Source organism: Sebastes umbrosus, chromosome 6 (assembly GCF_015220745.1).
Source record: "Sebastes umbrosus isolate fSebUmb1 chromosome 6, fSebUmb1.pri, whole genome shotgun sequence".
In the NCBI taxonomy this organism is placed as follows: Eukaryota; Metazoa; Chordata; class Actinopteri; order Perciformes; family Sebastidae; genus Sebastes; species Sebastes umbrosus.
Window position 1 is genome coordinate 25,495,362 of NC_051274.1, and position 27,167 is coordinate 25,522,528.

A 27,167-nucleotide genomic window follows, 5' to 3' on the forward strand; every position below is an offset into this window, starting at 1 on the left:
GAGAGAGAGATAAAAGCAGAGCAAAGTAACTGTGAGGAAACAAAGACTCCAGCTGACATAAAGGATGGATCAACAGAAGGAAACAGAGAGAGAAGGAGAAAGAGAATACATGAGGGTGAGAGGAATAAAAGGAATAAGAAATAGTTTGTGCTTGAGAGACAGTCCCATGCAGTGCATTGTAGCGTGCACTGCAGCCTGGTATCTTCATATCAAAAGAACTTGCAGTGCAGATCCAAGTGGAAGGTCCGCTGGGAGGAAGAGACAGTGGTTTGAATCCACAGCCACTGACTCCAGGTCTGCGTCTGATCCCCAGAGCGAGGCAGCAGAAACCAGGGCAGGTGCACCGCTGCAACGCGCCACACAGAGCATATATAATACAGGTTACTGTTAATAAGGAGCAAATACAAGCCTGCACATTTTGATACATTTCTTACCCTATATTTGCTTTTTTTTTAATCAAACTGAGTGGAGATTAAAATGCTTACTGAGATTATACCTCTGGGACTCATGTAATATCTATATAATAATAAATCCCTTGAGTAAATTCATAGAATAATTCATGTGGGGAGTGAGATGTGTTTATAACTTTACGTTATTGTTTTGTTTTTGCTTAGCAATCTATTTTAATATTGTATATATTTGTATTCTTGTATCTGGTGACCTTATTAAACTGGTAGACAAAATTACGTGCACACCTCATGGTTCAACTGGTTAGGATTTTTGACATTTATAACTGATTATTATATATATAACAAATATTTATATTGGTTTTCCCTATTATTTTATTTATTTATTTATGTATAGTATATGTTATGTATATTTTTCTCATTTTTATTTATATATACACTTGTATATAAATATTAAATATAATAATATTAATAATAACAATAATAATTATAATTACATATATACTGTATATATATTTACATGTATATATATATCACTTTTACATTTTTTTTAAATTAATTTCATTATATTTCATCTTATTTTTTTGTTGTCTCACCCATGCCATGCCAAGACTAGAGGGGCAAATAAGAGTCATTTGTCAGGCAGATATACATACAGAATATACGTGCATAAAAAATGAATACCATGTTTGTATACTGATGTTAAAATGATTCATGTCCAGTATACTCAATCAAACCGTCAGTATTGAAAAATATGAGTGTGTTGAATCTGTACTGAATTCCTGTAGAGACTATATCTCCTCAAATTGTGGTCTTTGGTCCCTGACAATAAAAGTGTTATAACCTCTGTGCTACAGTAATAACCGGAGCCTGATATGAGGAACATTCAGATCTATATGTGCATTAGAACAGAATTATATAACAGTCTGGGGTGGAGGTGTTGAGCTAACAGTGAAACCTCTCATTCCTCACATTATTCTGCTGACCATGTCAACCTGCAGGCAGTCAGCTGTTCCACAGTCCCATCAGGAATTGCTTAATTTTAGAGAACTCACCTCCATTTATCCCTATTAGAGAATATATAGCCTATACTCAGTCTAAGGTGAATTTACTTACTGATGTCATGAAAGTGAAAACACATACCTGCTATTCCTCTTTAACCTCCTGGGAACCGAGTTAAGAAAAGTGTCTTCCAATTACTTTTTTTTTGTGATTTCCTTCCTATTTAGGGTTAAAAGAAAATCTTAACAATTTAGGCTTGTTAAACTTTATTTTTATTGTCCACTGTAGTGGACTACAGGACTATTTCAGCGTGAAAAGACAAAACAAAATGAACAGATTATGGCTGTAGAGTGATATTAAACCAAGAATACATTCAAATTGATTAAAAAAAACAAACACATTATATATCACTGGAAAGCCTAGGATGTCCTCTTTACAATACACCAGGGGTTGATAGAGTAGGTCAAAAGAGTAAGAGGATATGCATGTGCACAAAATGTCCACTACAGAGGACACATGTCAATGGACTGGGTCTCAGGAGGTTAATGGTGTAAGGTCCTCTAGACCAACTCAAGGACTGCTGGGTATCCCTGTACCCACTTTGAGCCCCAATGGGCCCCTCACTTTAGATAGCCTCTGCTATTTATCCATTTTTTTAAGTGTAAAATTACTTTATTTGAGACATTAATTAGCTGCAAATATGTTCAACATTACATAATATAGTGAAGTCTTATGTTCGTGACATCCCCCCCTCCTCCATGGCAAGATTCAATCTGTGACGTTTAGAGCAACTGAGGGAATTGACAGATTAGTGACTCTCTCTCTCTCTCTCTCTCTCCATCTCTCTCTCTCTCCATCTCCATCTCTCTCTCTCTCTCCATCTCTCTCTCTCTCTCTCTCTCTCTCTCTCCATCTCTCCTCTCTGTTGCTGGAGGACAGGAGGCAGCAGCAGCAGCAGCGTTGGATCAGCTCGTTGTTTCGGTGTCGAACCGGGAGTTTGTTCTCTTTTCCTCTGTGCGCTCTTCTTGCTCTTGTGCGCTCCTGGACGCGGAGCAATCTGGGAGCATGACCATGGGGTCACCATCCACATCCCCATCTCCAACACCAGCATCTTCAGCATCTTCATCAGCATCAGCACCACCACCTCCACCAGCGCACTTTACTTTCTTCTCAGCAGCGCCGGATCACGAGGAGGAGAGCGCGCTAAAATAAAACTCGGTGGCTTTTTCTGTCGTCGATTTCCATTCAGGGGAAACTTTTATTATTTTTTTCCTCCTCAATTATTTACCACCACCAAGGCGAGAGGAATGGAGATCCTAACTTTCCTGCTGGCGTGTGTTGCTGTGCTCTTCATTGGAGGGGATCTGTTCACCTGGTGAGATCACCTTTGCTTTTTTTTACTTCTTGCAGGTGTCTTATTATTACTATAGAATATAGGATGTCGCCCATTATAGTAAGGAGCGCTCCAAAAAATAGGAGAATAAAAAGTTGGATAAACCATAAACCTGATCAGGAAAAAAACACTAAAAATAACAATTATCAGAATATCCATATGGATCAATCAACAACCAACATCACCATTATACTTTAAAATAAATCAACAAATTAAAGCTAAAATATTGCCAGTTTGATCCTCCTTTTCTGTGCATCACCTCCCACGACTTTACTGTAATCAATATTAATGTAAAGTAAATGTGAATGTATGTGGCCTCCTCTACTATACTGTACTTCTCCACACCCACAACCTGTACTCTCCTCTGCGTTACCTCTGGGCACATGGACAACCTGATGACACTATTTGCATAATTAATATGCATATACAGAGAGAGGTATGGAGATGAATGCCAGGTGAGGTGAGTGGGTGCCTTTTTTTTTTTGTGTAACGTCACCCACCTCCAGGCAGGCCTGCTCCATCAGGGTCATATGGTGCCATGATGCACATAGAGAACAGGCCTCTCTCTGTGAAGGCATCTAGTACAGTATATTTAAACAGAGCTCTGCTATATAACCAACAACAGAGACAGAAGCCTCGCAGCTTGGAGAGTTTTAAGGAAAGGGAGGGGAATTAACAGATGGAGAGCTGCCATCACAAATATGCCACTGAATTTGGCATCACAACACCTCCTGTTTGGTGGTGCACATTTAGCTAAAATTAGTCTTTAAAAATGAATCAATCACATCCAACTGTGGACCTAAAGTGAAGTGAGTAGTGAAAACGATGAAGAAAAACCTTCAACCCAGAGCCATTTAAAGTGCTTTTAAACACAGTGAAATTGACCTCTGATTGTCAGTATTATAAACGACCTTCTTACGCAGCTTTCTTGAATACAAAGCAGTGTGCTTGTGTCAGCTGGGGGTAAACCAGGCGTGTCTAAACCAGATGGTGAGTGTTAGTGCTTTAAACTTTATATATGTTGTCACTATAGAGGCCTTCAGTACATTCGTCTGTGTGCAGTTGAAATGCCTTCACATCCATAAGCTTCCATAAGCATCCAATTCTGAGGATAACCAGCATCCAGTTTCCCCAAAGCCCAGATTCTGGCAAGTGGCTCCACTGAAAAGGGCAAAGCTACTTAAGCTTTGGGTGAAATTTGGGCAAATCACTTCTATTGTCCCTCTTGGCTGTCCACCAGCAGAGGGAGTAATAGCTATTGTAATTGGATTTTCCTGCCTCTAGTCACTGCTGTTATTATTATTTTGTTCCCAGTACAATGCAGTGGAGGCTTTTTCTTGCACCTCATTATGTGTCAGCGCGCTCTCTCTCTCTCTCTCTCTCTCTCTCTCTCTCTCCCTCACATACACACATTTTGCTGTTTTGCCTTTGGTGGTTGAAAGTTGCAAAACTGCTTCCTCCCCTTGCTCCCCGCTCTGAACAGAGTTTACTCCAGTTCTCTTTTTAGCTCCTCATTTATCCCTTTCACAAAAAGTTGCTTCGCTAAGTTATGCCTCGCCACCTTTGGTGTGGCGTAACATTTCACAGCTTTTCTTTCCAGCTGAAGTGTCACTTCCCCCTTCACTTCACCAAACACAATCTGCATCTAATTGATAGTGTAATATCTGCAGCAGAGACAGCGAGGAGTGGGCTATAACATACTGTAGTAGAGGACAACAGAACCTCAAACAGAAGACGACACAGACGAGTGTTGAGAATATAGAACCATAACATCACATTGTACGCAAATTGGATTGGTCTCGGTTACTTCGCGGTCTCGGTTATTTGGTCTCAAATGTTCCCGAAAGCAAACAATCTCATTGGTTGTGTCTAGTGAACCTCCATAGGCCCTAGGTTCTAACTTACTTATATTTCAGAGCCATGGTCGTGGCCATATATTCTAATTTATGGATATTTTAGAGCCATGGTCGTGGCCATAGATTCTAACTTACTGATATTTCAGAGCCATGGTCGGGGCCATAGATTCTAACTTACTCATATTTCAGAGCCGTGGTCGGGGCCATAGATTCTAACTTACTGATATTTCAGAGCCATGGTCGGGGCCGTAGATTCTAACTTACTGATATTTCAGAGCCGTGGTCGGGGCCATAGATTCTAACTTACTCATATTTCAGAGCCGTGGTCGGGGCCATAGATTCTAACTTACTGATATTTCAGAGCCGTGGTCGGGGCCATAGATTCTAACTTACTGATATTTCAGAGCCATGGTCGGGGCCGTAGATTCTAACTTACTGATATTTCAGAGCCATGGTCGTGGCCATAGATTCTAACTTACTGATATTTCAGAGCCATGGTCGGGGCCGTAGATTCTAACTTACTGATATTTCAGAGCCGTGGTCGGGGCCATAGATTCTAACTTACTGATATTTCAGAGCCGTGGTCGGGGCCATAGATTCTAACTTACTGATATTTCAGAGCCATGGTCGGGGCCGTAGATTCTAACTTGCACAAACCTCAGTCAGACTAGATTAGACTAACATATTCTGCCCCTGCTCTCTCTCTGTTACTAGATGGAGATGGAGAGGGGGATGGCAGGTTAACCATGGGGAGGCATTTTGCTCATTTTGCCAAGGCTGTTATCCCCCCTCAATCTGCCTATACTGTACACAATCCTGATGCTGTAAATACAGTATCAGTACACCAAACCAAATGTGCATTACTCCAAGGCTGAAAATATTTCCCTCCAAATGCACTATTTACCCCTGTATCAGTCATGTTTGGCTGAGATTAACACATCATTTGTCTGAAATCACTCATTTGTGAGATACAAAGCTGTAATTTTCAATTCTATAGACCGTTTCAATGGAATTGCGTTGCTAGGCAACAGCTTGGGTCCATATTTACTTCCTGTCAGCTGCTGTCATTCACATACAAAAGGAAATAAACAGGGACACATTTGGAATGTATACGTTTACTGTGAAATGGTCTATATGATGTGACGCATTGCATTGTGGGATTATGAACAGAAAGTAGTGTACACATCACGGACGCTACTTCATTGCAGACATTTTTGAGGGCACTATGTAGAGCATGAATTTAACACCAATAATTCTGACACTAAAGTAAAATGGAGGACAGTGATAACACAGTGTACTAGTAGTAAATAGGGAGTGATTTCGGACAAATAATGGGATTTGTTTACACTCAGAAAATTATAGAATAACATCAGCCTTACCCTTCAGTGTCAGAGTAGACTGACCTTGTCACTTGACAGTTTGACTTGTTTGGCAGGAAAGCACAGGTCTAACTAATGATATTAACGACTGCTCTGTTGCTCTGATGCAGTCGTTATAAATGTTATTAATTACACATAGCATTATAGCATTATAACATGTCAAAATTACTCTGTGAAAAAGGCCTATAGATTGTTTTCATGGCAAACATCTTGACATGTCATTACAGGGTAAACACAGGTGTAATTGCTAACAATAATTATGGCCCTGTTCCCTATTATGCAGGCTGGCTCACTGGAATGGCTGTGACATACTAAATAGAACGGGCCGTATTTAATTTGATCAATTACACCTGACTGTTTACCCTGCTATGACATGTCGAAATGGCTGCTGTGAAAAAGTCATCTCATGTTCTCCTTTTCGTCTAACCAGCTCACTACCTTGACCATTCCACCCTTGCAATATTTATAACTTATTTGCTGACAGCAAAACACGAGAAAATAACCAAATTCACGTAGACCAATTTTTACCAGATGAGCTAACAGTGGTTTGGTGTTGCCTACACAGCCATCTCCTAAAAATTACACTCCCCCACTACAAAACTGTGACTTACATTTCGAGGGAAATATATTTTGTCACAGATTACGTTTGTTTTTTGACGTAAATTTGTACTGACAGCCCTTTGAAAATACGGATAGGGAGGTGGTCGGGGTGGTGATGGGTCAAACAAACATAGCACTTTCACCCAGGATACCGCTGGTCGTGTCCAATGTGAAACGTAAAAGTCAACGTTCACTTATTTCTATATTTCTAATAAATTAGCATTTAATCGAATGACCACAAACTAGCAGACACAAAAACAGATGAGGCGGGGGAGTATTCAAAATATGATGAAATAAAAAATCAAACTACAGATGTATCATGTGTAGTCTGCTGTGGAGAAGATACAGGATGCATACACAGTGCACAGAGAGTGGGAGGATTGGGGGTCAACAGGAGCCCTGAATGGGAGCTGTAGTTGTTGATTGCTAACAATTCCAGCATATTTTATTATCCAGTCCAATACTAGATACTAATTCATCTTACAATATGGGCAGAAAAGCTCAGTCGTATGTTTTGGCTTTTCAGAAAGACAGGCAGAGGAGTTGGGACTGTAGACATTTTGTTTTTATGTCCAAACATGGACATGTTATGTGTTTAGCAAGATGTGGCAGCAGGATGTGATGCAGCAGGATTTAATCCCAACATGTCATGATCCTTCTGGTCGGTCACACTTCGTCCTTAAACAGCAAGTGACACAGTGCTCCTAACCAATCTGTGTGAGAGGCTGAGTCAGCGGATAAATCTCTCTTACTGTCCGGAGAGCACATTCCCCCAATAACACAGTGATGTGATCGTGTTCCCCGACGACGCTGCTCTGGCAGCAGGGTGAGGTGGTGCAGGGACACTTCAGTGCTTCCACTAAAAGCCTCCCACTCAATCTGAGGCGATGCACCATGTGTAAACACTTTATGCCTATTATTCTGTTGTCTGCTCTAACATTCCAAATTCGGATTATCAAATACATGTAAGTTAAGTTGTTTAGGAAGTCTGGAGGCCACAATATAGTGGGGAGCACGGGAGGAATGGGGATAATACTGTAATTATTTCATTGTTGATTTTGTGATATATAAACTGCAAATTTCCAATAAACAAAAGTAAAAAAAAAAAATCTGACAGCAATATGCAAATGGAATATATAGTGGAGATATGCCATTTTGACAAATTTTGACTTTGATACAGTGAGTACATATAATGCAAACATTAATAATGCAATTATATATTTTTATCATTGAGTTGTTCATTTCACAACATTGTAGTTAGGGTTGTAGCTAAAATTGAGGACACTGAAGTCCTCTGTATTTGAGGGCTTTTAGCAGCTTTGGGGCGTATAAATGAAAACTTGATATTTTATGTGCTGATTCCACCATTAAATGTGTATTAGATGTATCAGAATTTGAGTAATTACAATAAATAAATCAAAGATTCAGTATGTTCCCATCAGAAGTGTGAAGAAGGCTCTGATGCAGCATTTAGACCTTAATGTTTGTTAATACAATTAAAAAGCAAATGATTAAAGAGTGTAAAATGTTTACTGTCTGGTCAAATTAAATAACTAATTGCTTGATAAATAAAATATAAAAGAAATAATGAGAACTCATGTATATCCCCACAAGCACTCATTTTGTCTAAAACACAAATGAGTTCACTTTACTTTATGGTATTAAACGAAAAGAAAAGAAAAGCAGCAAATGCTCACGTTTGAGACATTGGCACCATCAAATGTTTTCTATTTTTTTAACTTGATAAATGACTTAAACAATACATAGATTTTCTGTTGATCGAATAATTTGACTGACAGAACAAAAATCACATTTTTCACAGGGGATACCTTGAGTTAGGGGTCTCCAACCTTCGTTCCTCTGAGAGCTAATTTGACAAAATGAAAGTGTCCGAGAGCTTCTCATAGCACCGAGTTGTACATCGCGAATAGCAGAAACAATTTCTGTCTTACTTTTCTGGTTCTTTAATAATGTTTCAGCCACTGCAGTCATCAACTCTATTATAATCCCGCTAAAACTAAGGTTTTTTTGTGTTTTTTTTAGGATGTGCGCCACTAAACAAAGCCTCTGTTGCTGTGTTGGCTTTTGTCTTTTAAGTATTGTTTTCAGCTCCTGTACCTTCTCTGCTCGTAGACTGCTAGCAGCTGGAAAGTCCCGTGAAAAGTTGCTGTGGACTTTGGTGCAGTGGTGCTCGACGTTACAACTTTTACCAACTGACACGCTCGCAGAGCAAATGAGACGCACACTTTTGTTATTCACATTCGTGATAAAAAAAATCTCTGTTACCTATTCCTTATGAAAATAGCATATTTGTTTTAACCTTTTTATTGGCCTGGCTATTTTCTGTGGTCATTGTGAAATCTGGTGTGTGCTTGCTGGTCTGCTAACATCGCCTAATGTTACGGCATCACTTCTGTAACGAAACCTGAAAGCAGAATAAGTCATTTAATTGACAGCTGATTGGCAATTAATAATTTTGTACTATGTCTGTGAATTTGACTGGATAGTAATTCAAACAGGTTTACAAAGTGACTTAGTGTTTTCCGATTTATGAACATATTCTTTGAACCTTTAGTGAGCCACTCAGAAACTGGTAGTGAGCAAGCTACTTGTTGGAGAACCCTGCCTTAAATAATTCAATAACATATTGTTTTACTATTACCAGTTATTCCCTTTAAAGTTGAGCTCCACACCAAAACAACAGACATAGCAGCTACAGGACATTTTATGTCCTCTGTTGCTGAAGAAGTCTTTCAGTATTAATCAACTCCAAGTTTTTCCAAGTGCTGTGAACACCATACGTGGAAATATTATCTATGATTTGCAGTTCATCCCATAATCACAATACTGAAAGTACAAATTGAGTTTTTTCCGTCTCGCTGGAATAATCTTTGAGGATACTCAGTGACCTGAGCGTTGCAGTCCTGCAGTGTTTTTCCACTCCGATAAGGAGAAACCTGCTCTCCTGTAAATCTCCTCTGTCCTGCACAGTCTGTTTATCCAGCAGATCCCACAGTAGATTTCACTGTGTTTATCAGGAAGGAATGGAGGCCTCATGTTTACAGAGATCATCTGAGTTCAGACTCTCACACTGCTGAAGTGTCCTTGAGCAAGACAGTCTCAGCTCCGGGGCTGCTGTTCTGTAGCTGACCTCTGACCTCTCTGCAGAAAGAGACAAAACAATAACACAATGTTAGAACAGATTACATTTTCTCACTGTGTGAAAAATCCCAATTGAAGAGGAACTAAACACATGAAACAAGTTAACAGAGAAGATTTGTGTCATTCCAATGCACGTCTACAAAGCCCCTCTTTTAGAGTCTGAATCAAATCCTCTTCCAAGCAGAAAAGAAGGGACTCATCCTACAAGAAAAGCTGTAACATGAATTCCAGAGTAGTTTTGATTCATTGTGTTATGACAGGAGGGTGTACAGATATCCACTGTTAAAGTATACATCACATAGCAGAGCAAAATAATTTAAAACAACTAACAACAGTTTTAAGAGGTTTAGAGCTACAGAAGATATTATACTGTACAGACATTGCAAAATATGCATACTGCATGTATCTGATAGGAAAAGCATGGTGAGTAAAATAGTTAATAGTTATGTTTAGGCCAGGGACCCCTTAAAGGGGAGAAAATTGTCCAAGGACCCCCTCATAAATTGTACCCTAGATAAGCATAATGCTTACTACCATTTCTACTCTTAGATGCCATTGAAACTATTTGTATTCTCAAACTTTTCAACCTAAATACCTCAGACCAGTTTCATAGTGATAAACAGAAATATATTTCAATTTGAATCATGTAAAGATAAGATGAGATAAATTTGCAATGTTATTGAATATGAACACCTCTTATATACTTTTAAACAGAGGGGGATTTTTACTTGAGTTGACAGGATTTATAATATAAATAGAAAATAAACAGAAGTAAAACTGGCATAGTCTTAATAAATCCAGACGTTTAAACTTACCAGTCTAAAGCTGACTTTCTGTAAGTGTCTCAACTTTAAAATAACAAACTTATTGCTGTGTGTCACAATCATATCAGAGTTTCTATTGGCCCAAACTTAACATGGGTGGAAGTAATAGACACAATATGCTTGTTTTATTGGCACAAATGGTCCCCATCTGTAGATATGTGCTTTTTAATGATACAGCACAATTTTATAATTCATAGCAAATTATTTCGCGGACCCCCTGACAGAGTGCCACAGACACCACTTTGAGAATCACTGTTTTAGGCAACTCAGAGCACTTTGGTAGAAGTTAGGGAAACATCAACGCCTTGGTTTGATGTTAAAAAAGTCCACACTGATTTGACATGACATTTTCAAAATTGTAACCTTAATCTATCGTGGGACTTCTAACCCTGGTTCTCCAGTGTCAAAGTTCTGTAAAATGTGTACACCAACCAAAAACCACAACCATTTCCCTATGATCTCTGTGTGGTACAAAAAGTAGCACTTCCTTGACTGAATAAACAAAAAAAAACATTGTCAGTAATAATCCACGCTGTAGTTGTGTCATTCAAAACAAATTTAGCAAAACAAATTAGTAGCTTATATATGTAATTTCTAAGAGACAGGGTTGTTGTGAAAAAATTGCACAGGCTCAGTTCAAGTCCTCGATAAATTGGTGCACAGTTTACCTCGCCACCTTGGACAAATACAACATTTTTTTAAACTTATTTCTTCCTATTCCCTTTTTCCTAAAGCACACCTTTCATCATTTATCCATTTCCTATTTCCTCATATCTTCTTACATTTCCCATTTTCCTTGCTGCTTATAGCACATTAGGATCAAGGGAATCAAGAATAAGGAATTTTAAATAAATTAAAGAGCCAGTAAAAGATAAATATGAGAGTAAAATTAACATTAATTTTCAATTCATTTGATCAAGTGACAGGATTTAAAGGTATACATGTAGCATTCATTCGTTAAAATTTGAACACATTAAATAAAAAATTTAGCAAAATGATGTCACTTCTTGGACTCCATATTTAAAATGCGTAATGTGTCAAACAGTAGAGTACTAATGTAGTCCATAAAATGATCTGTTTGCAGAATTAAAAGCAACCTATTATTCATTGTAACTGTCAGTTAATGCAGCACACACACACACACACACACAGATACACACAGTCATACAAATGGAGCAGCTGCCTCTAGATATGAGCTACTTTTTTAATGTTTTATTATGATTTATCCAAATGGATTTCGCAGTGCTGCTCATCTTGCGTCGACGCCAGTAAAACAAATGAAACAGTGATTGTCGGAGTGAGGATCAGGGGACGGCCACTCTGCTCCGTTCTCAGGTAACTAGCAGTGTCACTATATAAAACTAATTAGGCTTGTTAGTGCGTGCTGCACATTACGTTCACAAAAAAGACGCCATAAATTTGAGAGGGGCTGCTGCTCTTTGTCTTTCCTCTCCCCATCTGTTTAATGTGAGCTCATAAACAGACGGGCGCGGATCCAGGCCTCGGGAGAGATGTGTAATGAAAGTGAAATACAGACGGGAGAGGAGCGTCTGGAAACAAACTCTCTCCACTGTTTGTCATGGATGGAGGGGTGAGAAAATAGAGAGGTGCAAATGTTTAGTGAATCTCCATAGAGAGCAGTTAAATGCTCAACCCCTTACATGTCTTTTAACAGTAATATGTCTTTCCCCTTGGAGAGCTGCTGCATATGCTTCAGTTTGGATTTTTGTGGTCATAAAAATGCAAATTCAGGTCAGGAAATAAAGACCTAAATGCTTTCACCCTTTTCTTCAACAATATTTTTAAAAGTCTGAGTTTACAGAGTCAGATAAAGTCCAATCTGCTCTTTAGAGAGCAGCATTTAATTAAAGCAATCTGTGACATTTTAAATAAATGTCTACTTGCTAGTTTATATCAATTATTGATAAAAAAGGGGATACAAGATTTAGTAATTTGATAAAAGCGTTCACATTTTCAGCGTCTGCTTAATGTTTTGAATGATTAAAAATCCTCTGGTGCACAGGAGGTGGAGGAATTCTTATGTGTTTAGAATAAATAGGAGAATAAAATAAATATAAAAAATAAAAATAAAAAAAAAATTATAAAAAAGAGAAGATGAGTAAAACAAACAAATAAATGAATACATTAATTAAAAAGGAGAAGAGCTGTGTAAAATAAATAAATAAATGAATGAAAATAAATAAACAATAAAAAAATAAATACATTTAAAAATGATCACCTGTACAAAAAGTCAAAATTCATTGACAAGAGGTCCAAGAAAAACAATGTTGTACTACCGGGCTTTGACATAAAGGGGGTAAGAAGTCACATTTCTTTAATCTGTAACTATAAAAACACCTTGTACTAGAATACTTGTAGGAAAGTGCATACAATATATGCCATTTAAAGGGTAAAGTCATACAGGAAAGGTCAGGAATTATAATACTAAAACAGGGTCGGCTCTAGACCTTTTGATGCCCTCAGCGAAATTCGGATTTGGAGCTGTAACTATATTTATTATAATATAAATAAACAATTGGTCCCTGATATTGTTGGCATAAAAGCGTTTAGTCAGTTTCACTACAACGAGAGTTACAGGGGTGAAAAGTGTATTTCTTTCTTTCTTTATTGATTTGTTCATTTGTTACCTCAATGCAGCGCCCCATAGGTGACTGCCTATATGGCCTATGCCTTAAGACGGCCCTGTACTACAAACTCACAGTAAACCCACTGATCTTGATTGATCAGAATAGACACACGACAACAAGTTCCTGAAAATGAATATGAGGTTACACTAAACAGACTAATAGGATTTGTCCCTATAGCAGACACACGGTCTCGTCCCTCCAATGCGAGGTTTGACCTTGGCGTGTTAACGGATTTCTTGAAGGAAAAGCTCTTCATGTCCATATTTAGAAAGTACCAATTAGTGAGGAAGGAATCCAGGAGTCACACAGTGATTAATTAATTCACTCGGTGCTCCCATTTATTTCAGACATGACAGTGATTGCCAGACTAAAAATACATCTGCCACTACCAAATGGATTCGCGAGGGAAATGTTAATGACGTGGCAGAAACACTGTTATTTGTAGAGACAAGCACATAATTGTTACATTTTGCTGCGGAGGTCAGTTTTCCACGTAGCTGCGAGTGTAATGCTTTGCTCTCTAGGAAGTCGGCTTTCTTCAAATGTCAGCCTTAATGCAAAGGTCACTGAATGGCTTTTCATTGTTGGTCGATAATTACGCCTTCGATCAAGTCCGTTTCCCCGTCAATGCCACCAGCAGCCTTTGAATGTCAGTGAAACCTTCCATTTTATTACAGTAAATGTATTTATTGCTCGTCAGTCAGCTCTTTCCACTCTGGATGGCAGTTTTGCTTCTAAAATATATGGAAATATTAATGGATAAAGCTCTGCCTGTATTAAATGACAGCATGTTGTAACTGACCAAGACTTAGGTTCACACTGTACCATATATCTGCATGGTATCTGTATATCTGCATGTCATCTGTTTACAGGCTCTGTTTTAGAATGCAAAACTGCCACCTGGTGGTATCTGAGCTGTGCTGCTCTGTAATAAATCCCACACCGAGGCAGTGTGTCTGTCAGGATGGGCTCTGGCCCCTCTAGCAGTCCCCGAGGGCCTCACAGGAGTCCTTTCATACGAGCGAATTGTTTTAATTTCACTATTATTCCCCTCTTGAGAGGTTAAAGGAATGGGAAAAGCAAAAGGACCAGATTGAATCGAGGTGTCATTGTCCCAAACTAGAGGCAGCAATGTAATATCATGCCTTATTAAATGGGGATATGTCGTCTAATGAGAACCTATTGTTTTAAAAATAAAAAGGTCTGGAGGCTGTTGGACTGAAGCACAGCGTGATGTTCAGTCTGAGCTGTGAGAAATCTGAAGCTACACTATTTGATCAGCCTCCTTGTGGACAAATACACTCTGGAGACATGAATGAAGACAAATATGCCAACCAGGATTTCAATCAATGTGGATTTGGGATGCTGATACAAGTGCAGGTATCTGAGAGGATACAGCTGATGGCTGCTATTTTACTCTAACATTCAGTATCAGTAGAATTTGATCATTTTCATGCAAAACCCCCCAAAAAATGACACGTTGTCTCCATGACACGCTGCTAATGATAACACGTAATCATTTGAATTATTTCAGAGCACATCCATTGTTCTTACTATGACTTATATATATATGTATGTATATATATATATATATATATATATATATACTGTATAGATATAAAATAAAGCACTTAATATAATTTATCAAATAAATGAAAACAAAGTATAAATAAAACCAGAGGGCGCAAATAAAAAAGAACAAAGAGCCGGCTTTATCCCACTTAAATCTCTTTAAATATTTATATATTCACATTTCTTCCTATTGTTGTTGTAAGCTTAAGAGACTAAGTCAATAATAAATAATTCAAAACATTTAGAAAATTTGGGATTTATAGGCTATATGACAGAAATACATAAACATGTTGTATTTTCTTGTTCTTATTTTATGCAAAATATCCGACATGGCTTCTTACTTTATATTATTTGTCTGATGATCATAATATTCCTCCAGTTTGTGTATCAACAATCATAGAATAAACATTTTGTTGTGTCACATGTGTTCAGAGCATCTACAAATCTACAAAAAAACATGATTAAATGCAACACGTTATTTCTTATTTTTTTTAAAAACAATATATTTACTGCAATTTCCTGTTTTTCCACATTTGTTATTTCTTATTTTAGAATTGAGTTGGATATCCCTCCATGTTAAAAAAAAAAAAAAAAAATCCAAATTACACCATACTCAAATTTAAAGCTGCAGTATTCTAACATTTTATATTAATGGTTAAGATAATAAAAATGGTTAATCAAAGGGGTTGCTTGTAGTGACGAACCCACTTAATAACGTTTCGAGGGAAATGTATTTTCTCTCGGATTACAGTCGCAGTTTTAAATATATAGTTAACGCAAGTAAATTGAAACAAAAAACAAAACAAAAACCCAACAAATATACTTGGTTATCTTTAGTAAAAACATCATGGTTTGGCTTAAAATAAGTATGTTTTTGACATTATTTAAGTTATGGATGTAAATTAAAATAACATTGACTTTTGTTTTTCACAAGGGAAACGACAGTGGCCTCCTGGGGGAAAGTCATGTGTAATTTTTTGGAGACCAGGCAGCTGTACACTATCAGTTAGCAACTGAGCTGGGACAAATGTTTCCTTCACGAGGTGGTGGAGACCAAAACAGAGCTAAAAGTAGAGTGAATATTGGACTTTGTCAAGAGGACAGAAACACAAATAAACAAATGTTGCTCTGTGTCAGCTGGATGGGTAGATAGGCAACTAGTTACTAACACTTTTACCCTAACAACTTTACAAGGAGATCATATGTTACTGTTGTGTTTCCGCGGGTTCTGCCGCCCCCAAGTGGCAAATAAAAAAAAAGAAAAGAAAATGATGCATCTTTAAAGGACTATGTGATTTCTGGGTTCATGACATTTCTTTTAACCCTAAAGATGAGATCATGCATGTGCCAGAAAGGTTCGAGAACAACTTCTAATGCTTTTTCTTTCAACAGCTAACATTGTCTGACATTCAGAGGTTTGTTTGTATGGGTTCATGTTCCTGACTGTATCTGAGGCTCTGCCAGGCTTTCCTGTGGACACATGGTGGACATGCTGGACGCCCGCTGAAGGCTGCTGTGTTTGCTGTTTGTCTCCTTTAGGGCCATGGTGAATGACATTGGGGACTATGTAGGTTCAGACATTCAAATATCCTGGTTACCTAACCTGGATGAGTTAATGAAGGGCTATGCCAGAAATTTTCGCCCTGGGATAGGAGGTGAGTACGAGATCTGCTGCTCGTGGCGTTGGGTTGCATTTCACCCCCTCACATTTACAGCCATCCTTAGCATCACCCACCCCAGGTTGCAGCAACATGGGCGTTCACATTTCATTTTTCCAAGTCCATTATCATGACAGGTGTCTTTGTTTATTTTTTCTTGTACGACATTAGAACAAAGCTGTATTTATTTCTTTATAAATACCTGCTTTGACTCATCAGTTAGGTGAATCATTTGCAAAAAAAAACATCGAGGTGATGAGAAGCTTTGCTCAGGGGATTATTGAGGGCGATGTCCTTCAAGGACGAGAGGGAGACGGGTGGTGCAAACAACAAGCACCGCTCTAGAGATGTTGCTAAGAATGGCTGCAAGATGTGAAACATCCAATGACCACAGCGATAGATTTCTGAGTCTCACAGCTTAACTCAGCTGAGCAAAGGTGAAAATGTGGAGCAGGAGCATCGCTGTCACCGCACACCGTCCTGTGCAGTGCACGCCTACATACGACTTCATAACACAGCATCATGTGGTGATGGCACTCCTATTAATGTGACATTATAAAGGAAAGGCTGTTTGTGACCATTGAGGAATCATGTGTGTTATTGGGAGTAGGTCCTTTCATTCATTCAGCTCACATCCCATAGCCTTTTGGAATTATTTATTTGTTTATTTATTTGCCTTTTAGTTATTTGTGCCATTAAACAATCAAATAAATATGAAACGTACGCAAATGAAAAAAAGGATATAACATTGCGAGCAAGTTGATGCACAAAAACACAATTTAAAACCAATTATTTTGGTTATGAAAGTACAAACAATATGTGAATCACATTTTTTTTCTTGGGAGACATAATAAATATCTAATATTTATGGATCTTTTTACCAAGCTTGTTAAAACGAATTTGCGTTAACGCGTTATCGCATTAACTTTGACATATAAGGCATACATTTGTATGTAGTGTATGTGTTACAAATACGTGTTAGTAATCCGTGCAGAACCACTGGAGGGTATACTGTGTAAGACCTGCTTGTTATTGCATCAGGTGACACCCTCTAAACTCGCTCCTGCTGACCTTGGCGTGCAATAAACATGCCATTGCAAATCACCTCACACTATACATCCAGTGTATGGCCAATTGAATATGAATTGCGAGAAATTATTATGGGATGGTGTCGAATGGTGGGGAATGATAATGTATGATTCCTTAATGTTCAGTATGAATAGCCTTTCTGCTATGCATCAGTGAGCTCCCCTGTAGTTTGTGCCCTCCAGCATCCGATCACAGAGGCACACTCCATGCTAATCATATGGCAAACTGTTGAGTGCTATACAGTGTGTGTGTGTGCATGTGTATGTGTGTGTGTGTGTGTGTGAGTTTTGGCTGAAGCTCACTCTGTGCGAGTCCATGAAAGCCCAGTGCTGTTTATGAATGCCCACAGTGCGATGTGCCACTTAGCATGGTTAAACTGGATAATGCTTAATCTCTATGCACTGTAGGAGTGTTTGAGACGTGGGAGGATGGAAGGTGGGAGGGAAACAGATGGGAGATGGAGTGCGGTTGGGAGCGATTGATGGGTGGTAGGGAGGGGGTGTGTGTTTGGGGGCAGGTTTGTTTTCTTTTCTCACTTCTCCCCCCCGCAGGTCCGCCAGTGAACGTGGCCATGGCTATTGAAGTGGCCAGCATTGACCACATCTCCGAAGCCAACATGGTAGAGTATACAGTCACTCTCTCTCCTGCAGATTCTCTATCATCCCTCAACTTATCCATTGCGGCACAGATCAAAGATTTGCTATTTGCATAATCCTGATTTATCCCACTTGAGGGTTTGAAAGTACTCAGTGTGTGACATGTGTGACACGTTGGCTGACTTGTTAGATAATCTGATATTTTCAGGGATTTTGTATGGTAAGAACCAAAAATAGTGGGAAGATGAACTTTGTGGCCCTGACTTTTCCAAACAAATAAATATTTTCCTCACTTTAGTTGAAAATCCACCTAGAAATAAACATTCTAATAAAGGCTCACCAAAAGCTGAAAACAGGACAAAAAGCAAATTCCTTTAATGACGTCTCTCCTTCTAAGTTACAGCTTGTTGATGAACAGTAGGCATTAAAGGTGCAGTGTGTAGGATTTGGCGGTATCTAGCGGGGAGGTTGCAGATTGCAACCAACTGAAACTTCTCCTGTGTGTCAAGCATGTAGGAGAACTGTGGTGGCTGACGCGAAAACGTGAAAACACGAATGTCCCTCTCTAGAGCCAGTGTTTGTCTGTTCTGGGCTACTGTAGAAACATGGAATAATAAAAGAAATACATAATTGAAGAAAAAAAAAATACTGCTCTACTTTGTAAGATTTTACACATTTCAGTCACTCTTGTTTAAATTAGGTGATATTTATGAGATTATTAGAGAACTATTAAGAACAAAAATAAACTGAAGTGTTAGATTCCCACCAAATTGCAGTGATTAAAGAGGAACTCCAGCAATTTAGCTTTGCAGTCCCATTGTTGGTGGGAACAATGGTGAAAATCAACGCAGCAGAGACCGAGATATCCTGACATTTTATTGATCGAGGTCCAAAAACGCAATCCTACACTTCCCTTAATGCCTTAAACTTGCATTCTCTCTAATATCCAGCAGGGGGCGACTGCTTGGGTTGCAAAAAGAAGACTGATTATATAGAAGTCTATGAGAAAATGACCCTACTGCTCACTTGATTTATTACCTCAGTAAACATTGTAAACATGAGTTTATGGTCTCAATCGCAAATAACAAGTCTTCTTCAATACAGCATGATGTTCATTTAGTGAATTATGGTCCTATTTAGAGTCAAATAAACCATAAAGCAGGGTATGCTTTTGAGCGTGGCTACCTTGTGATTGACAGGTCGCTAAACCACACACATTTGCATTGGTTTTGTTTTCATTTAAAATATTCTTGATATAAATTGAGTTTATTTCTTTGTTTTTTCTAACACTGTACTGCAGCTTTAGAGGTGTTTCTTTGAGTACAGTTTGTTTCCCCATGCCCGTGACTCAGCCTTAATGTTTGTGTCTGTGTGTTTGTATGTGTGTTGTTCCTGGCAGGACTACACCATGACCGTGTTTCTGCGACAGAGCTGGCACGATGACCGCCTCTCCTACAATCACACCAACAAGACGCTGGGGTTGGACAGTCGATTCGTGGACAAGCTGTGGCTGCCCGACACCTTCATCGTTAACGCCAAATCTGCTTGGTTCCACGATGTCACCGTGGAGAACAAGCTGATCCGCCTGCAGCCCAACGGAGTCATTCTATACAGCAGCCGGTATGAGCAAACAGATTATTGTCTCCACGAGTCACACTCAGACAGTCAGACAACACAACCAGTGAGACAGTATGTATCTGGATTCCTTTTTTCTACAAATGAAAAAGTTTTTGCTTGTTTCAGATTTTCTACGATTTTCTAGAAATCTCAGACATTTGAGAGCACAGACATCTCGTATTTGCTGTCTTTGGGAATGAAAATCCCTCATGATCCATACCGTGATCTGAGAGTAAACTGATTTCTCTGCGGTCTCTGATATGATCTGATGTGCTTGAACAAGGCCGATGCAGACAGACAGGGGGTGTGGGGAATAAAGAAAGGTGAAGGTAAAGGTAAAGTGGATCGAGGTGAATCATCAAAAGAGCTAAATTGGGCTTTACTGTCAGTATGTCGGCAGAATCCACGAAATTTTAAACAAAACTATTTTACTGCTCTGCTAAAAGAAAATCATCCGACCGAAATAACAAACTACATCCTTTGTCATTGCCTTTCCAAACAACCCATACACGTTTTTCTGTCATCAGGATGTCATTGTTTATGGTTAAGGTTTGGTTAAGTTTAGGCAACTGAAACACATTTTTTTTTCTATTTTTCTGAATGGGTGGAACCATGGGAACATGAGCAGGATTTTTTGTCAGTTGAGTTGACAACTATAATGGTGTACATACAATTTAAGAGGGCTATTTTGTTCCTAGAATCACTTCGACGGTGGCGTGTGATATGGACCTGACCAAGTATCCCATGGACGAACAGGAGTGTATGCTGGATCTGGAAAGCTGTAAGTTGGGATTCACATAATGTCTTTCTCTTCCTTCACACATTCATGGAAAATGTAGCTTTCTTGATTTCTTTCGGCGTGTTTTAGCCGTCGCCAGCTTGTTTTTTTTTAACCATAAGTGATATGCGAGGGTGGAACTAAGTACAACCGAACGCTGAATAAGACATTTTTTGGCGACCAACATTACAGTTAACTTTCATGAACTGAAAACACACAATGAAAGGGTTAAAGTTATAAGGTGAAAACACGGACAACTCCCAGACCAGACAACGCCGTGGTAGCGACCTGTCAATCACAAGGTAGCCACACCCTAAAGCATACCCTGCTCTATGGTCTATTTAACTCTAAATGGGACCATAATTTAATGAATGAACATCATGCTGTATTGAAGAAGATTTGAAACTAGTGATTGAGACCATAAACTCATGTTTATAATGTTTACTGAGGTAATAAATCAAGTAAGAAGTAGGGTCATTTTCTCATAGACTCCTATATAATCAGACTTCTTTTTGAAACCAGAGGAGTCGCCCCCTGCTGGCTATTAGAAAGAATGCAAGTTTAAGGCACTTCCGCATTGGCTTCACTTTTCAGACCCAGAGGTTGCCGCCTGGTTACAAGCTTTCTCCTTTACTACTACTGCCCTCACATTACTGCATCTTTGTTGGTTGATAAATTGTCTTCTGTTTTTTTCATTCTAGATGGCTACTCCTCAGAGGACATTGTGTACCACTGGTCAGAGAGTCAGAAACACATCCACGGCCTGGACAAACTGGAGCTCTCCCAGTTCACCATCACGGACTATCGGTTTGTTACTGAGATGATGAATTTCAAATCTGGTGAGCATTCCTCTTGTTTTCCTCTGTTTTTCTTGTTGTTAAGGTTAGTTCCAGTAGAGCCAGTTTGAAAGCCTCTTACATGTGAGAGAGTGTTTTTATGCATTATGTACTATTTTGAGATTTGGACTTGCATCTTGTGTTGGAAGACCCTTTTTGAAGCAAGACTTCTATCTTTTTTACTTCAGGCACTTCTGTGGTTATATTCTATGCATAGAAGGAATGAATCAAGTCAGGCTCGCTGCTGAGCCTGGCAGGAGGTTTAGGAGATGATAGGAGGTGCTGCTGGGAAAATGTAGTTTTCAATACTTCTTTGTGTCTCACATCTTGAAGCTTTGCCACCAGGGGCACAAGTGAGCAGATATTCATTCTATAATAACAGTGTCTGTGAAGAACAATTGGATATGTTCATAGTGGATAATTAGCTTCTTCAATAAAGCAATTAAACACAGTGTCTGTTTTTCTGCTCCCCAGCGGGACGATTTCCAAGGCTCAGCCTTCGCTTCGAGCTGAGACGTAATCGAGGCGTCTACATCATCCAGTCATACATGCCTTCGATATTGTTGGTTGCCATGTCCTGGGTGTCTTTCTGGATCAGCCAAACAGCAGTCCCTGCTCGTGTGTCCTTAGGTTGGTATTAGTTTGATGAGGTCTGTTTCAACTTTTAAAAGGACATTTTAAAAGGTGGAACTTAAATCAAAGCTGGTGTCCAGCCAGAGGAAAGACCTAATCAAATGGTTTATACTTTTGGTTTTCATGGCAATCTGGCAGCTTTGAGAGATGTGTTAAAAGTTGACTTTGTGTCCTGAGGGTGGCGCTAGAGGAAAGCTCATTAAATGTCCCATATGGAAAAAGTTCATCCTCTGAGGAGTATAATATCCTCAGTAAATTTCATGGTACTATGCCCATTAGACATTGATATTTAAAGTGTATAAGTGGAAATCTAGCCAGATGTTATTGAGATATATTGCTTAAGTGTCACCAAGGTTGCTAGCAGCAAAAACCATTAGCCATCAAGTGCTGTTCCCTTCCAGTATTGTAAAGACTAGGGATGCTACGATGAGAACATTTTCCCACCGGTTAATAAACTCGTGTATCACCGGTGTTACCGATTACAACGGACATTTTACAAGAAAGGATGATGCTCAATATGTAGAGCGCTTACTTTGATCTTTAACATTGGATGGCTGTGTGTCTGGCCTCTCCGGTAGAGCTTTCGCTGCGGAGCCTCAGGTTTCCACCTGTTTCCACCCGCCGTTAAATCCAAAATACTGCCAAATAGGCGCTTTTGCTTTTCACTTTGACACCAAATCCTTCACCATCGTCTTGTTTGTCAACTCTCTCTCGTCCCGTGATAAGTGTGTGAAATCTGACTCCTGCTGCTCTGTGCTGAGACTCCGTACGTAGCAGACACTTTCACTTTCTAATTGTATCATCCATCGTTCAAATATGTATTGATAACACTGGTAACACTGACTACCACGGCAAGCCTACTCTTCACCTGTGATGGTAGTGACGATGATCAAGACTATGAGTGGCTTCAGACTGTATTATCCTGTCAAGAACAGAATGTAGCAGAAAATGCCAGATAAATGTTAGATTATTGGGCTGTTAAAGACATATTGGTTCTCAGTTCACAGCCTGTGTGGTCTGTTAATAACACTAAGAGCCTGCAGCCATGCTATCGGCTCTGTGTAGCTGTACTCGGTGGTGCTAGCAGGCTAAAACCCCACAGAACCCTGATCTGTACTTTGTGTTCTTTCCACAGGGATCACGACTGTTCTCACCATGACCACGCTGATGGTAAGCGCCCGCTCTTCCCTGCCTCGAGCGTCAGCCATCAAGGCGTTAGACGTCTACTTCTGGATCTGTTACGTGTTTGTGTTCGCGGCCCTCATTGAGTACGCCTTCGCTCACTACAACGCTGACTACCGACTCAAAGAGAAGGCCAAGACGAAGGCCAACAAGCTCAGCTCTGAGGTGAGGAAATCACTCCCATCATGTTCTCCCATCAGCAGATGACAACATAGAGCTTCGGGGGGTGTTGTGAGTAATGAGCACGCCTTTCAAACATAGACCTGGGCCGCGCTTCAAACTCCGGTGTTGACAAGCATCCATCTCACTGACCTTCAGCAAGACAATGAATCTCTGTAGAGCATAAAGGGAAAATAGCAGATTTCCCTTCAGGGAGTAATAGTGGTTCTCATCATACTGTCTGTTATCTTTGCTGTTGATATACAGTACATCTTACTGAGGTATAGCTTCAGAACAGGATAGTTGACTTGATGGTACTTTTTGTAAATTAAACAATCAAATGATATAAAAGAAATAATAAGCAAAAACGTGTTGTATGCTGCAGTGACAACACAAGATAAATGACGTAAAAGACATGACAAGATGAGTGAAGTGAGAGACATTGAGTCTCACAGTGGTGTGATTGAAAATGTGTGGAGAACCAGCATGCGATGTGGATGTGAATAAAACTGCAATGACTGTAAAAACATCCCAACATATGATAAACCATAGTTTTTTTAAAGGCGGAGGGTCCATTATTTTCGAGGGTTTTATATCATTGTGTAGCTTCCCAGTGGTGTTCCTTATGTATTTAAATCCAAACATTCACCTTTTTGTCAAAGTCTGTATGTTTTAGAGTCAAAATGCTATTTTCCCTTCAAGCCCTTCTAAAAACTTTTTCCCACGTGACCTGACGTAGGTTTCTGCATGACATCCTACATATATATATATTCATAAATCCTTAGTCGGAGTATTACCTACAGTAACTTAGATGGCGGTCGGCATGCTCCCACGTTAGTTCAGATCCGAAAGTCACACAATAACACAAGCAAACTAACCGATCGATGCAGCGGTAGACCAGCAACTCCTGTGTTCTGCAAGGTAAAATGACTGTTTTTGTGAATGTAGTCTGGTGGCTTTGAAGACAGCGTTATAACGGCTTCAGTTCCCTGTCAGAAAAGGCTGTCTGATGGCGAGGTAAAGCTGTGAAAATATTCTAAATACAGCGTACACTTAGACTTCTTTATCTATGAATTAAAAAAAAATATATATATAAAGTACTTCTATGATAAAGTAAAAGGAATGTAAAGTAAAGTAAAGTAAAGTGATCCAGTAGCACAGGGCAAAAAAGGAAAGAGGTGTTTTAACAAAAAGTGGAAAGAGTTCCACTGTTGTATCTATTGGGATTTTTAATGAGGAAAATAGTACTAATGTGATATTCAAATTGTAAAACGTGCATTTTCTTTTTCTCTTTTTGATATTCAGCAGAATTCACTAATATCTTCTGGATTCTACACAACTAGTCCACTAGGTGGCAGATGGGTTAACTGTCACTTTTGCCAGATTTCTCAAATATTTGATGCTGAATGACTCAAAAGTGCCCTCAGAAAGTGCTGACAAGCCTCTCTCTCTGTCTCCCTACAGTCCATTGTGAAGAACGGCAAACAGGCTATGGTTCTGTTTTCCCTGTCAGTCACCGGCATGAACCAGGGCGTGATGATTTCCAACCGCCACGGGCGGCCCCAGCGCTCCAGCAGCGAAATCCCCGGGGAGGGCGGCAGCGAGGAGGCCGAGCCGAGGAGGAGACGGTCCAGGCAGGCGGAGGACACCACGGAGAAGAAGAAGAAGAAGAAATGCTGTTCAAAGTGCGTCTGCAAGCCCATCGATGCCGACACCATCGACATCTACGCCAGGGCCGTGTTCCCTTTCACTTTCGCTGTGGTGAACGTGATCTACTGGGTGGCGTACACCATGTGAAGAGGAGGTCTGTGCGAACGGCTGCCATCCAGGGATGTATATAAGAAACTGCTGGAGTTGTGCCGCTTCAATGCTGGCAGACCGGTGCAGCTGAAATATACAGCAGGCCACAGTAAAAAAAAAACAACAACTTCAGAAGAAATGAAGTGTTACGGCCTGTGAATGTGGAAATATGGTAATTAATGGAAGTAGTTCTGAGTTTAAAAAGTGTTAACAGGACTTCATATATTCAAATACAAATACAGAAATATGCCGTATGAAGGCAAAGGACTGTGATGCCTGTTGGAGCGAATAGAGTTTAGCCAACAATCCATATTTCCACATGTCATCCTGTTATATGAACTCAACACAGGACACTAGAACCAAACATCCTGCAGTACTGACCACAAGCTCCCATCCTGCAAACACAACCACTGCAGTTAGCTTAACTAACTCAAAGCCACAATCTGGAGTGAACCGCCTGTTATCTCGAAAAGCAAAAAGCGCCGCCCAACCTAGAGGATAACAAGATGAGGTGTACTACTATTCTGCATGGCTGATAACTCACTCACCCTCACCCCGCGCCATCGCCACCCCCCTCTCTTCCTCTCCCTCCTTTGGTCCTCCACCCATTTTCTTTTTTTTCAATTCATTTTTCGTTCAGGACACCGTCTGCGGTGTCTTATCTCCTCCTGCCAGTTCTGCCTGTTTCCTCACCATTAAAGGACTTCCTACACCACCTGTGTGTGTGTGTGTGTCTCTCTCTCATGCTTCAAATGGTCACTTGAACCTAAAATCCAAACGGTTGTGATTAAAAGAAAGGAAATGCTGAAATCCCTTCTGGCAGATGAAACTTTGTCAATGCAAAATAATAGCCACATTGAATATTATTTCAACAACAAGGTTCTTAAAAAGGCTCTAATTTGAGGGGATGATTGATAATTGACTTGTATGTCATACTGACAGAGGTCAAGAATTGTGCTATATGAATAATTTCAGACTTTTGTCTGTCCTTTGTCTGAACTTTGAAAATTGATTTTAGGAAAGTTAGAGATGAGAAAGCCCCGCTGCTTCCCAGTCAAAGAATGACCTAGTTTTCCTATTAGATTCAACATCACAGTATCGACTCTATGATAATCGCTGCACTCTCAGGTGTCTTACCACATTCTAATTTGATCTTTTTGATATCAGCAAATATTGTTAGAAATGTAATTACAAGGATATTGTATAATGCATAGGGCTGTCAATCGATTGTCCATAGTTAATCGCGATGAATCGCAAGTTAATCGCACACTTTTCAAAATGCACCTAAAAGGGAGATTTGTCGAGTATTTAATACTCTTATCAACATGGGAGTGGGCAAATATGCTGCTTTATGCAAATGTATGTATATATTTATTATTGGAAATCAATTAACAACACAAAACAATGACAAATATTGTCCAGAAACCCTCACAGGTACTGCATTTAGCATAAAGCTCAAGCCCAACAGGCATTTTAAGAAGCGTACCTATAACAGGGATGCTCTGAGGGGGGCAACATAAAGCAGAGGAATTCATCTTCTGAGGACCAAGAAGATAAATGTCATAGCAAACTGTCTGTTAGATTGTGGTATTTCCTGTGTATGAGGGGATTTTTTTGCTTGATGGTGTCTCCAGAAGGAAAAGTTGGGGTCACCAAAAACATTAAGATTCAGAGACCGTTAATCTTCACAATACATGTCATGGTTAGTTATTAGAATAGCTTTTCATGGACATGGACTTGGTCAAAGGAAAACACTGACCTAACAATGCGACTACAGAAAAGGTCAGGGGCTCAGCACATAAATCATGATTCATCCTCTGTGGACAATGAATATCCCAACGAGAGCCTGATTGATAAATCAGTGGATATAGATGGATAGATATGTCTGAGCTGAGGTCATTTAAAAACACGACATAGCGTTTCCGTCAGTTCCATTTTTCAACTGCAAAATGTCCAATATCTATATTTTATATTCA

General features: G+C 39.5%; 1 protein-coding gene across 1 annotated transcript; it reads left to right on the forward strand.

Moving 5' to 3' along the window:
• Positions 1–2,313: 2,313 nt before the first annotated feature.
• On the forward strand, positions 2,314–25,903 carry gabrd (gamma-aminobutyric acid type A receptor subunit delta). Its single transcript, XM_037773070.1, has 9 exons — positions 2,314–2,784; positions 16,383–16,498; positions 18,142–18,209; positions 19,586–19,806; positions 20,502–20,584; positions 21,283–21,420; positions 21,892–22,047; positions 23,186–23,397; positions 24,856–25,903. The coding sequence occupies exons 1-9, from the start codon at positions 2,717–2,719 to the stop codon at positions 25,186–25,188; spliced, it is 1,395 nt and encodes a 464-aa protein (XP_037628998.1). The 5' UTR covers positions 2,314–2,716; the 3' UTR covers positions 25,189–25,903.
• The last annotated feature ends 1,264 nt before the right edge of the window (positions 25,904–27,167 follow it).

What these genes read in the sequence shown, in the direction of transcription:
- gabrd (XM_037773070.1), top strand. Translation starts at nt 2,717, where the DNA reads ATGGAGATCCTAACTTTCCTGCTGGCGTGTGTTGCTGTGCTCTTCATT. An exon ending in GGAGGGGATCTGTTCACCTG is followed by an intron (nt 2,785 to 16,382) that starts GTGAGATCACCT and finishes TGTCTCCTTTAG; the next exon opens with GGCCATGGTGAATGACATTG. An exon ending in ACATCTCCGAAGCCAACATG is followed by an intron (nt 18,210 to 19,585) that starts GTAGAGTATACA and finishes TGTTCCTGGCAG; the next exon opens with GACTACACCATGACCGTGTT.